The sequence below is a fragment of the Diadema antillarum genome, unplaced genomic scaffold (assembly GCF_040938485.1).
Source record: "Diadema antillarum isolate AM-2024a unplaced genomic scaffold, OU_Dant_1.0 seq00001076_RagTag, whole genome shotgun sequence".
Taxonomy (NCBI): Eukaryota; Metazoa; Echinodermata; class Echinoidea; order Diadematoida; family Diadematidae; genus Diadema; species Diadema antillarum.
The window spans coordinates 1,972,012-1,986,766 of record NW_027271899.1 but is presented as its reverse complement, the minus strand read 5'-3'; the positions used below and the strand labels follow the sequence as shown (position 1 = coordinate 1,986,766).

Below are 14,755 nucleotides of genomic sequence, written 5' to 3'. Positions count from 1 at the left end.
CTAGGGGTTTTCACATTACTGGAGTTTGCAAACCAAATTTGCACATTTTTGTGTGATTCTTGGCGGCCACAGAAAGGTCATTTGAAATATTTGCCGTGGACAGCGGAAAGGCAACCCAGAACCCGCGTCACGTTTATTACAAAGTTTGCTTTTCAATCAACTTGGACCAAAAAAAATCTAGGTCGCTCACTGACAATCTCGGCAGAATGAAAGCGCAACTTGACATATAATAACAAAAGAAAACTGAATGTGGACTGAATCTTATTGAAAAAAAAAAGGTACAGAAACCAAACAGATAGCAGTAGTGAAGTACAAATACAGTCCTCATTTTGTCCAGCTTTTGCACGGCCCTGTCTCATCCCTTTTGTCTATCAATACGTCTGTTTCCCAGGCTTGACTCTTCTCCCTTTGCACTTTGCTGTATCTGAGATGAATTTCTGAAGATCATCAAAAATATTCCAAATATGAAATGAGATACGGTATTCATTTCATGACGCACACATGGGATGGTTTTGGTTAGAATTAGAATTTATATTTTGTTTTGACAGCTACATGAAGCATTGAATGCTTATACGCAGAAACCACAACAATAATAACTTTGAGTCCCCTTTTAAAGGACAAGTCCACCTTCGTATACATAAGGATTGAGAGAATGCAGCAATATTGGTAGAACACATCAGTGAAAGTTTGAGGACAATTCGACAATCCGTTCAAAAGTTACGAATATTTTAAGTATCTGCGCAGTCACTGCTGGAAGAGAAGACTACTACAGTGTATGATGTCACATGTGTACAACTATATAATGAAAATAAAAAGAGAATTTCACAAAACTTTACTTTTTGAATAAAGTGCACAGTTCTTCGACTTGCTACTGACGTATGTTAAGGGTAATATATTCCCCCTGCCTTCTGAAAGAGCGAAGTCGAGCGTTCTTTTGTTATGCGAGAAAAATGGAAATATGTTGAATTTTCTTTATTCTTTCTTTATATCGTTGTACTCATGTGACATCACAAGCTATAGTAGTCTTTTCATCCAGCCGTGACTGAGCAGAAACTTCAAAAATTCATAACTTTTTTACGGATTGTCCGATTTTGCTCAAACTCTCACTGATGTGTTCTACTAATATTGCTGCATTCACTCAACCCACATGTCTATGAAGGTGAACTTGTCCTTTAAGGACTTGGCAAATTGGATATTAAAGGTGCCGTGCCTCGGGCGCAACCACTGCAACCAGGGGATTTGAACTAGACAGGACATCATGATTGATACAAAGTAATCTCAAGTCTTACTGACTGAGCTAACTACTGCAACTCCTCAAAGCTACAGAACCAAAGATCAACCCTTTGTTTTATACAGGAACCTAGTGCATCAGCTCAACACCCTCAAAAGAACTGCAATATCTCAGAGGAAGAAGGGTTTTAAAAGAAAACATAAACATTGGCTTTAAAATGGTATAGTATGAGCTTTTTATCATCAGCTGAGGAGCAGAAATATGAAAGTTAATACCTTCTGGTTCTTAACTAATGTTATCTTATTGTGCACACTGTAATTCACATTTGGGTGGAAACACAAACTACATGCAACATCCACTGTAAGGTTGGAAATACTGTTTAAGTCATGCTTTGACTGTAGAAATGGCATTCTGGCTGTAGTATGCACACTAAGACTTTTCTTTGGCAAGTTTGATGACTTCCTTGATTGTTTTTTGTTTGTTTATTTGTTTGTTTGTTTGTTTTTGTGGGTTTTTTCTTAGATAAACTCTGAATGAGTGTACTTGTGTGTGAGCTCACCTTTGATATCCTAAAATGAGGCTTCTGATGTATACATAATGGACAGACTTCCCAGAATTTGTTATGCATTATACATCTAGGTCATTTCCCCTTGGGTCCTCTTCATTAAACATTCAACATTTAAACTGCAAATGTAAATGTATCAAGGGTATCCTATTTGCTTTGTATTTGTGTTATTGTTTTTGTTTTTCACCCATTTTTCCCCTCCCTATCATGTAACTCAGACTTTGCAGATATGTTAGGATGTGCACATTATATTTACTTTTACCTGTGTTGTTTGTCTGAAAAAAGAAGAGCCTCACTAATGGTTTGTGCCTCTAGAATAATGGATGAAATTGGGCATATTTGACATGATCTGGTGCTTGTATTTCAGGGTTTATCTGAATGTTTCCTATTGATGCCAGCTCTGAAGAAAGCTATAGCTTCCCTGAAAGAAAATGATTATCATATGATCTACATACTAGGTTAACCGACTTCCTTTGCACGGCACGTAACATCATCTATTGGCCTTGCAGGGGGTTTGTTATGCTGTTGCCTACTCACACATGCGACCTAGAAAGCTCACTTTTATGGTCATTTCGCTTGTTGTTCGGGACGCTGATGAGATAATGTGTTATGATGCATACAATTGGACCTCGGAGGCTTCTGCCCTTACAATGTCTTGGGATGTATGTGAGCACAATGAGTGGGCCTGCCAGTGGATGGGAAGCTAAATGGACGTATTTTCAGGCACTAATGACATCGAAGAGTATAGCGTTTGAAGCCAACCCCATCATTTTCCTCTACCCATATCCTGCTGGTTTCTAGGAAAACAAAACATCAAATGGCTTTTTATAATATGCTCTTCAAAAACCTGTGAAATACCCCCCCCCCCCCCCCCCCCCCCGCAACAAAAACAAAAGCAAAACAATTCAACAAACATTACCAGGAATTTCAGGAACATGAACAAACAGCAAGGTAAAGATGATTGCATTTTTGACCACTAATCAGGCACAAGTATGCTGGAGGTGTATTTGTGTAAGGGCATAAATGGGAATAGTACAGTGTAAGCTGGGAATTTCATACCTCAGACAGATTGAACATTTTTGGAGATTAATATTTCTCACTTTATGACAAGGGCATGAGAGCCTGATAAACTCCAAAAGGTAAACTGATATTAACTTCAGCAGTGATAGCTGTATCCCCAGCACAGGCAAAAAAGTTCTAACTTCTGAGTGTCTGCACAAATATTGCCATTTTAGAGGTGTAATATAATATTCAACATCCCGATTGGGATTTCATTTTCTTCCACAGATTATATTTTCCCAGAAACATTCAGCACAGAGGGAATACATTGTATTGTATCAAGGAGAAAGTAGAACTTCCAAGGGACTGTCGAGTGTTATATTGCAACAGCAGATGAGGCAATGATATTGTTTTATACATTACATGGTCCACATACACTGTGGATACACATGATTTTATTCTACCCCTATCAGCAGATAGCTAAATTCTCAAGTGACGTCACTGTTCGCAATGTAGAGATTGTGATCCCTGCCGCACTAGTCATGTGACTGCACTACAACCAATCAGGGACCAGTATTTATGTAGATCATGTAATACAGATGATATATCTCATTGCTGCTCCGTTCAAACAAGTGTGACAGGAAATTACGCCAACAACTGGCAGTGTTTGCATTTTTCATCTGTTGTAACCCTGGGGAAAACGTAGGACACCATCATTGGCTAAAGTTGGCTGGCGGTTAGAATACCATGTATACAGATTCATTAGCACCTGATTACAGCACTCCAACCTGGAAGAAAATTTAAGAAAGAAGAAAAATTGAGAGGAGGGAGAGATCTACGTAAACGGAAGGAAAAAGACCTGCCCTATATCCTTTGGACCTCACATCTCAAACTCGTAAATTGATGTCTGTGTCAATTAACATTAGAGATCCCCCATAACTATCACGCATCCCACGAGGCATCGGAGCGACACTCCTGAGCATCGCCTTCCATTCTGCTTTTATTTTTATGTGTGTATTCCGGGGGGGGGGGGGGGGGGGGGGGGTTATCACATCTTCACAGTTCGCCAGTGCAATCCCTGACGGCATTCATCCCTCATTTACACAGCAATGTCACCCTGGCATGGTAGGCAGTAATCATTCATCTCTAGGTGGGAGGTACAGTATGTGGGAGGTGTAATTAGCCCCCTGGGACTGTTAATAATCACTTCACACAGCCTCATTCACACTCTTAGACACACATAACAGACATGCATATAAACACATACACACACAAACACACACACAAGATTCAACATCAAAGACCTTGTTTGTGAATTATTTCAAGAGAGGATGTTTGTGTGTCCATGCTTTCCAATTAATTGTAGAGTTGTATACACAGAAACAAACATTGGATACATGCCGTATTTGAAGGAGATATCTTTAATGTTGGTCATGCAGAAATTATTGCATCCATGCTATGCCCTTACGTAGTTACACTAGAATTCTAGCACGAGTGTCCACCATAACAGTAGCACCATTTTTAGCAGCATTTGCTTTAATTCAGGCTCTAACACCCTCATTCTGACTGTATACGCATAACCATATTTCAACTGCCTATTCAAAAGGTTACTGACATGTTTTCATACAAAATTTGTTACTGCATAGCAGCAATATTTCAGTCAGAACTCATTCAAAGAGCAGTCACGTAACGCTTCCACCCCCTCCTACCTCACACACAATTTCATGCCGATCAGCAGACTGCTATAAAAGTAGATCATGTAAGGGGGTATCTCACTGAGCGGCGAACGTTTGCGAACGTAGCAAATTTGGGAATTCGCCATGGTTCGTAAACGGTTGCAAAAGGTTCGTTAACATTCGCAAGAAAGTTCGCAAACGGTTTTTAGTGTCGCAAACAGTTTTTCTTGTCGCAAAGAAATTTTGAACATGTTCAAAATTTCTTTGCGAACCTTTGCGAATTTGTATTTTCGCTAACAGTTGCAAACATTCGCAAACATTCGCAAACATTCGCAAAACACTCGTAAGAATTCGCAAACGGTCGTAATACGGTGTCGCTAACATTTTTATATGATTCGCCACTGCTTGCGAACAAGTAACCACATGGTTCCTATAAAAGCTTCTGAAACAGACAAGGTTCCACTCTAGAAAGTTCTTGAAGCTCTTGACATCTCCATCATGATTGTAATTGCTTCAAAAGCTTTTCATATTGACTAAAGTCTGTCCTCTGCATCAAGCACTCTCTGAATCTCTTTCTTTTCTTCTTCCTTTCTTGTTTTTCTTTATTTTATTTCTCTTATACTGCACAACTCTCTAAAAAGAAAGAGTGAAAATGTTCACTCTTGAAGGAGTGAATTACAGAAAAGAGTGAGTTTTGAGTAAAATTGGAGTGAATTTTGAGTGAAAATATCTATTTTCACTCATTTTGGAGTGACCTCAGGAATCACTCGAAAATCTTGGAGTGATCCCTGAGGTCACTCAAAAATGAGTGAAAATGAACATTTTCACTCCAAAATCACTCTAATTTCACTTGAAACTCACTCTTTTCTGTTATTCACTTCTTCAAGAGTGAACATTTTCACTCTTTCTTTTTTAGAGAGAATAGCTGTAGCAGCAGCCTGACAAAGCAGCTCTTCAAGGATAGCAACACCTTGAGCCTCTTCTTGGCAGAAATTTATTTCCATATCCTGGAAATCCATCTTGAACGGTTGTCACAAGAGATCTGAATTCAGTGGAAGGTTTTATGTCGTTTTATTGGTCTTACTATACACAATCACCTAGTACTTTTCTAGGTCCAAGAACATTCGCAAAATTGTCGCAAATGATTCGCAAACAGTTGCTAATATTTGCAAAACTGTCGCTAACATTTGCAAAATTGTCGCTAACATTTGCTAACATTCGCTAATAGTCGCCACCTGTGTTCGCAAACACTTTCGCAAACATTCGCTAAAGTGTTGCTAATTGTCGCTAAACATCGCTAAAAGTCGCTAACTGTCGCTAATGGCAGAAGCGAACTTTGATTTTTCGCAAACATTCGTCAGAAAAGTTGGCGAATCTCAAATTCGCTACGTTCGCAAACGTTCGCCGCTCAGTGAGATACCAGCTTAACCAATTAATCAAGATCATGCTTTCTGTACTTTCTTGCAACAGATTTCCACATTTTTTGCAGTCATTGACAGAGATGAAAACTGTAAAACCAGAAATGTTCACATGCATTCTAATTTCGCGAATTTTTCAAGAGCTAACATTTGTGCCATTAAAACACGCACAAAAGTTGTCGCACTACATGCATTGAATTGCGTGGCAATTCATGAAAATTTCATGCTGTGAAAAAGGCCATCACTTCCAAGTCACAAAAATGTCATGCCACGAATATTTCTGGTTTTAAAGTACACGTGTACATAGATAGATAGACAGAGACATTTGATGGACTGAGTGCAGTGTCAGCAAGCACATAAAAGTATGTAAAAAATATATATACATATTTGTAGGGAACCTGAGCTCTGTCCACATCCTAAAGTTAATGAATCTCTCTGAACATTTGTGACTGTGCATCACAAAACCAACGAAAAGTCGCACAACCTAATTTCATATGTGACCGTGCACCTCAAAACGAACATAAAGTCGCACACACTGATTTTGCGTGAGGACTGAAAATAAGTGAAATGGGTCAACCTAGCCGAACTTGACTTTTTCATATTTTCTGAAAGAGCGGGTCTTCTTTTACATTATGCTAAAATTTGGTATCATAAAACGGGCAGGAACGTGTGTTTTTTTAACAGTTTATCTCGAACATTTTTGTTAGAATAGTGCAATTAGGTGTGTCTTTAGAATCCCTTTTTCATTTCTGAAAAACCTTGTCCACACTCTTCACTTTCAACTCTAATAGCTTTTGAAAGGACAGTGCTACTGCTTTGAAAGTTGGCGTTAATTATGGACAGAATGTGTTAATGATGCATGCTTAATTTCAGTTTAATCTGATAATCCCTTCATTGTCGTTACTCTGGTGGTTTACTTCCTGTTTTTTGTCCCATTTATCGCACAGCCAGCACGGTTTGGTAAAGATTAAGCGCTTGAGTAGACACTGTACTTTCGAGCCTCTTTTCTCAGTTCACACTTTTCCTGAGTTTGTGCTTTCTTTCCAATATTTAGATAGGTTAGGAGAGTCCATTTGATTTGAGTTATACATCATTTTAAAGCTTAAAGTCTGCTCTTTCAGAATATGGTCTTAACTAAAAATTCATGTCTGGCGACTTTTTGTTTGTTTTGAGGTGCAGGATCACATATGAGGACTCAACATAGGTGAAATTGGTCAAACAAGTCAATTTCAATTTTTTTGATATTTTTGAAAAGAGCAATTCTTCTACTTCATAATTCCAAAGTTTGGGATCATAAAATGAATGGGAAATTTTGATTTTGGCAGGTTTTTGTGGGAAATCTTTTTCTTGAATGGTATGATTTTACTTATCTCAAAAGTCCCTTCCTGTTCCTTCAAGACTCTTAACTCACTCTTCACTTTCGATTCGTATAACTTTTGAAAGGGTTATGCCACTGAATCTAAATTCCGTAATGGTCATGAACTGAATGTGTTTAATGAGTGAGGAAAATTGCAGCTCAATCTAATAATCCTCTCATTGTGGTTGCTATGGAGTGTAATATATCCTGTGTTTTGTTGCATTCATTGCACAGAGCACTGCTATGTGAGATTAAGCATTCAAATAGACCCTGAACTTCATGATCAAAACCTCCTTTCTCACTAAACACTTTTCCAGAGTGTGTACTTTGAACTCTTTCAATTCTTACAAAAGCAAACTGTGTAGTAATAATTTGCTTCTCTCATTCTAAAAAAAAAGACAAATGTATAACAATATAATTTCTGCCAAGTAACGCCTGTGCTTCTTTTAACCAACAGAAGTCGCCATGATACTTTCAAAACACAATATTTTACTGGATTAGAACTGTCTTTTAGAGTAGAATCCACATGCAATGAAAAATACATTTTCTTGCTTTTTTTAGGGGCACAACAAACTTTTGAGTCTGTCTCATGCACAGGCAAGATTTCTGAAAATTCAGAGCTGAACTTATCATTGGGTACCTTTGAAGCATATGACATTCTACCCCCCCCCCCCCCTGAAAAAAACAACACTTTTGAACTACAGTATGGTTTCTATTAAAATATCTCTCACTTGAAACGCTCATCATTATCATCTGTTTTGTCCCCTTTCCACACATTTGAAAGAGTGTAGAAAGTTGAAATCGAACTTTAACAAACTCGCACGGATTCTACTCCTCCCCCCCAAACTTGGCTACTTTCCACAGGTGAATACCAAACAAAAGGGCTCCATGAAACCTCAGGAGAATGGTCAACAGACAGAAAGGAAACTTCCCCATAATGAGGCCATTAGATGGTTTTAATTTACTTGATACAAACATTTCGCTGTGCCAATAAAACAGCATGAATCCAAACATGTCACGTTGACAGACGCTGAAATCGATCCCCCGTGATCTCCCGGTCTTGTACGGGCCGATGTGGACACGACTCTTGATTGACGGACCCAGAAAGCGTTCCCGGGCAAATTTCAGCCGCGCATGAATTCGGGCAGAGTCAACAGCACAGAGACAGTAACGCATTCCACGACAAACATTGGCCTTTTGCCCATGTCTAGCAGTGACTTATGTTGGCCGATCGCTCTGTGTCATTACTCGCAAACACCAGCGGTCATTTTGGTATCCCCAGTGCATGGCGGTGCATGTTTGCTTTCTGATTAGCAGATTCCAGCCCTGATGACTCTTTCTAAACCCAACCCTCCTTTCAAAAAGAAAAAAAAAAAAACTAAAAAAATCCCCAAAACTTTCAATCTCCTCAAAAAACTTGCAGCATTTTGGCAATAATCTAGAAAAATGAGATCTCTCACTCCCCACAACAACAAAAAAGAACACTGATGTAACGGTTGATTGATGCTAACATTAACTGAAATTCGTGCCACAGAATCACCATAATTACCCACTGCTCTCAATGGCTTTCATTTTCCCTCTCCCTTTTGCCCGACAGAATGCAAATGAGCAAGACAAACAGCGCTATTTATGACTGAGAATAGAGAGACTGACTGCCTAATTACGAGACTCAGTGTCACTCAAGTTAATTTTCGAAGCCTTCATCTTCTCAAGTGATAACTCGACTGTCATAAAAGTATAGGGAATGATTTTAAAAAGAAAAAAAAAATGCCAGGGGCATTTCCACTGTGGTGTTAATGTGTCCAGGAGCACAATTAAAGTTACATCAATGTAATTCAACACCAAGGGGCACAACAACACAAACATGGAGACACTGCATCACAGGGTAGGCATGGTTACCATGGTAACTGAGGCTGAGATTCCATGACACTTTTCAATGGGTTCTTGCATCTCTGAACAGCATGTAGTGAGGTTGCTCCGCACAGTTACATGTAACTCTCATTTGTTACTTCTTTTGCTTTCATAAATTAACTTCGACTAGCTAGACGAACAAACTACAGATTGTAAAGTAGCAACATGCACAATAGTTTTTCAAAGGCTGAAATTACTCCTTTATTCCCAACACCTTTCTTTCAAAAATAAAAAAAAAACACTAGTAGTATGAATCTTAATGTCTATAAACATTCATAATTTATACTCTTATGGGCATTTCCGTGAGTTGTGCGACATGACCACCAAAATTTTACCCGCATATTTCAGGACAACTGATAATCTTACTTTGTTAGCCATAGTTTGAAGTGCGTGAAACCAACTTTACCTTTAAGAAAAGTTCCCTTTTGTGCATTTTTATACCTTTTGAAACCAGAAAGCATTTTTTGACCTAAAAATCCCTAAAAATGCATTTTTGTTGCTCTTTGTGATTATTTTTTATATTTGAGGCTCAAATCAAACTTTGTTTGGTTTTACAAATCAAAAATGTATTAATCTAGCAGTAAATAAAGTGGAGACCTCGATATAAGATATGTACTTCGGACATCAGCGTGCTCTTACATAGCTCGAGAAGCTGCTGTAACGTGAGTTACCGAAACATGAACTTTTTAACCTAGCAATTTTACTATGCCCAACTGAGACATGGTATTTTGGATTATCAAATAACTATGCAGCACACATCAAAGAAATATGATGGGACTTATAGTCTTTGCTTCAAATTCTCATAACAGAGGTCTTAAAATTGTAACGTGAGTTACCGTGTAACGTGAGTTACCACAATGTAACGTGAGTTACCGACATGATTTTTCTGTAATACCAAGAAATGATATGAAGGTTGTGATTGTAAGTAACCAATGAGTACATGATTACTGAACTCTTGTATTAAGATTCTATTTCCAATAGATTGTTATTCTCTTGGTCTCTCTCTATCACCAAACCAACTGGTCTACATGTACAATGTATTAATTACACATGTTCATCACATGTGCTTCAACAGGTTCCATATTTACTATTTAATATTACAGTGCATGTATACTGATCTGTTACGAAAGTTGTTAAAAGACATTTTCTTTAAAGCTGCATGGACCTTGTTCCAGCAAATTATCAAAATTTTGTGATAACTATTAATAGCCTTCTGATTGGGATAATCACTGCATGATTACTCTTGAAAAGTTCTTGTTTTTGTAATTCAAGTGATTACTATTTGACATTTCATAGTTTATACCTACCTGTATATACCAAAGCCATTGTTTATGAGGCTGAAACATTTACATGTGAACAGAATTTTAAGATTGGAGCTCGCTTCCTGCTGTTTTTTTCTGAGATTTTTGAGAACTGAACATTGTGAGTTTGACACGCAATGTGTTTTATACTATTCTACTCTGAGGTTTTAGCTATATTGTTGCAAAATCCTACAATGAAACTTTTCTGTGTTTACTATAATTTACTTTACATGCTGATCTATTACCAAAAACTTGTTGAATGTGAACCTCATTATCAGACATTTTCTTTAAGAGCTGGACAGTCATGTACCTTAAAGCAGACTATCAACATTTTGTGATATTATAAATAGTTAGCCTCCTGATCACAAAATATTTACTATTCATGTTTTTCATTGGGATTTACTGCTTCAGTCTGCTTGATTACTCTAGAAAATACTGGTATACTTTTTACATGTATACATGTACAATTTAAATAATGGCTACTTGACATTTCATAGACCAAAGCCATTGTTTTTTTAAGGCTTAAACATTTATGAACATGTTTTATTAAACTGATCAATACTGGTAGTAGATAACTAAAATTTATCTGCAGTTTCTGTAATTCAAGTCTAATTTCTGTACCAGTTGAGTATAAGAATTTGTAAACAAATCAAACATACAAACAATTGATTGAGTAATTCAAACAATTATCAAATAATTGGAATATAAATTGCATTGTTTATTAAAAAGTTAAAGATTTATTGAAATATTCATTTCTGAACCTTTAAACTCTCCACAGACTACATGTACAATGTACAGGTCTCTAGTCTCGTGACTCAGTGTATTAAATGGAATAGTTTATGGATGACTTGTTTTATCTAGATAGCCTGAAATCCATTTAAATCTAGTAAAATAAAAAAAACAATCAAATCAAATTCTCAATTAAATCCTCAATTTCTGATGCATTTGTTAACTGGAAAAGAGTGTAATTTAATGAAATAGACTTTGTTTCATATCATTTTGTTGAATACAATTTTTGTCTCAGTACAAACGAAAGCTTGGAAAACGACTCAATTAAAAATGAAATTTATCTTCAAGTTGGTATTCTAAATGTAAAGTTTCCTGCCTTTTGGTAATCTCATGGATAAAATGGGATTAATTACTGTCAGATCAATGTTCAAATCAATTTAGATTCTTTATTCATGGAGTTTGTTTGTGAAAAAAAAAGTTGTCTTGGTAAGTTTTCTTTGGATTATTAAGACAAAAAATCGTCTTGTGATCATGTGGACAAACTGTAACGTGAGTTACCGTAACGTGAGTTACCGCTTCACATGACGATACCTGGAGAATGTAAGACAATTTGAATTTTTACCATACTCGGTGATGTATGTTGTTAGTCCATGACTTTGACACAATAGACATTAAAGTCTCTCTGTTTCTTGTTTGAGGAAACTTTTGAATGTATAAGACATGCCAAATTTTTGCATGTCCAAATTATGTAACGTGAGTTACCGACATTTGTAGTGTTTTTTCTCATAGTTCTCATAAGAGTCTGTGGATGTAATGTTGCTGTGAGGTAGGATGGAGGTGCATGATACTCATTCACATATAGTAACTCATATCACTACTCAGGTTTTAAGGATATTGATCTCAACGACCTAATTTTGAGTTCAAAATGTAACGTGAGTTACCGTGGAAATGCCCTTATATATTTCAATATGTATATATTTTTACAATACTTTTACACAACATACACACACACACACACACACACACACACACACACATACAGCACATCGTATACAAACAATAAACATGCATTAGGTTTACAAACTTACCTTTCTTGCCAGGGGCACTGACAGTTCTGTGCACATGCTGTTCAGACTCTTCACTATTCGCTTTTCCCAAGTCGACTGCGGATTAAAAGCAGAAAATGGCAGCTACAATAAGAGCAACATTGAGCAGGACAGACAGGCAGAAGGACAAGGACAGTGAAAAAAAAACCCGGATCATTAGTGACACGGAGTGGAGAAAATATAGAAAACAAAAGGTGAGATGTGAACAAAAGAGTAGAGGAGAAGGGACGGACAGTGGGGGGGGGGGGGGGGGGGGGGAGATGATGTACCTAGATACAAGGTGGTGATACAGTCTATGCAGGGAAAGAGAAAGAGAGGGAAAGACAGACAGATAGACAGACAGACAGACAGACAAACAGTGCTCCTTAATGGAGCAAGACATGAATACAGAGGGACAGTAAGGGTATGAATGGAAAGATAGAGACAAGACAAAATAAAGATGTACAGTCTGTGCAGGGTTAGAGAAACAGACAAACAGACAGATGGACAGAGAGAAAGGTAGAAATTGACACAGACAGACAGACAGACAGACACAGATCCTTAACAAAATCAAGCTACTGTCTTTATGCAGAAGAAGGGATGGTATAGGATAGCTTAGACAAAACAAGGTAAAATAAAGACAATGTTCAGGCAGCATCAGAGAAAAACAAACAAACAAGAAAGATGGAGAGTGAATTTGGTACCAAGTAAATTTAATTTGAATTGATTAGAGCTTATATGTTAACCGAGAGGACTGTTTTACAACATGATCATGCGACATCATTAATGATGGAGCACTAATTGTTAAACAGGGGCTCAGCACCTACACTCTGCCACATAAGTAGGTTCTCTTTAATATTTTGCCCTGTTAATGTTGTCCCATACAATAAGGTATAAAACATATAACCTCTACCTAAAGACATAATTTCAAAAAAGATCTGGTAGGTACCCTTATAACATGTCTGCCGTCAATTCCTTGAAGCAGAACTAGTGTAAATTAAGATTAGAAAAAAAGAAGCTTGTCCATCTGGGCACACAATAGAGCTTGAAAGGAACTTTGTATGGACAAGAGAGAAGTAAGCTTTTGAATGCACTGGATAATAGCAACCCCCAGTTGGCCCATCTCCTAATGAAATCTAGGTGAAATTGCCTTAAAGGGCTGATCTCCAGCATTTCAATGGCAGAACACAAATTATGGACATCGTTAGATTAATGCACTCGGGGGGAAAAAAGAAACAAACTATTGTGGCGATGACAAAAAAAAAAAGGCATATGGGTTTAAATGACTCCACAACTATATGTTTAGCTGCCAAATGAAACATCAAAAAGAAAAGAAAAGAGATATCACAAGCGCACTTTTTCCAAAGACATGCAGTCCTATGTAGACTACATATTAGGAAGTATCTTGCATTTGACCTTTGTCTCAGTTCATCTCTCATTTACTCTATACTAAGCATATTATTGTGTATAAAGTACTGTGAGAGCCATGGTGCAAATCCCAAAATCTTAATTGTGATTTATTTCAACAGACATGCTTTGACCCAAACCAGGGTCAAAGTTCACAGCAAGTATCCAAAGTTACAATCACTGCAGGTCAGGGGGATGCACTATGACCCAGATGTTAATACGCCCATGCTTTGTCGTATAGATATTTATATACTAAACAGTAATTGATATCTAAAGTATATAAGCAAATTTCAATCAAGACCACCAGTTCAGATTGCTTACACAGTAAGCACATTGGCTCACAAACAAGCCAATCAGTATGATGAGATACGTTGTACACTGTAGCTCATAATTCAATCTACACTTATACCATAACATGAACAAGCAATATTAGTGACATCATTATATTATGACCCCTTCTCAGCGATCACTGGAACTTTTTGGGAGCCAACAGAGCTTTGCTTGTCTCAGCAAATCGACCAACCGGAGATCAATATTCAGAAAAAAAGGGGTACATTATACTATATATGGTTTGAGTCAATGCCTCTTACAATATAGCTATGACAGCAGAGATTTCTGATACAGCAAATGTATATCATTGCAATAGAATCTACCCAACATACACATACTACTTGACATTTCAGGAAGTCATATTCCAAATTGTAAATCCTGGCTTGCAGACAGATGAAGTCATATCAATACTCTGAATTCCGGTGGCAGACAAACCCAAATTTATGAGGAATAAAAAAGAAATGAATTTCTTTTTGATACGGGATCTCAGTTAGTTTCATGGGTGCAATACTGAATAGAAAACTGGCCGGGAAACATTGACTGGTGTACCCTACATTGTATGACGAGGTGTGTGATAAAACACTGTCTTGCTGTGAAGTTTACTGTGACACTACATCACAATACATTCTAAACACCATTTTCTAACACTCACAAGTCTTTTATCCTATCTCTCCACATTCACCAAGCCTCCTAACAGATATTTCATGACCTCTACTGAATCCTGCTCGTCTGCGACTAATCACACA

General features: G+C 37.4%; 1 protein-coding gene across 1 annotated transcript in view; it reads right to left on the bottom strand.

Annotated features, from left to right (window-relative positions):
* Nucleotides 1-14,755, bottom strand: part of LOC139743413 (TBC1 domain family member 19-like) — a 242,274-nt gene that overhangs the window by 210,020 nt on the left and 17,499 nt on the right. Inside the window, exon 4 of the mRNA XM_071653897.1 lies at nt 12,276-12,350. Within this exon, the coding sequence (XP_071509998.1) occupies nt 12,276-12,350 (75 nt within the window). The remainder of the gene's footprint in view (nt 1-12,275; nt 12,351-14,755) is intronic.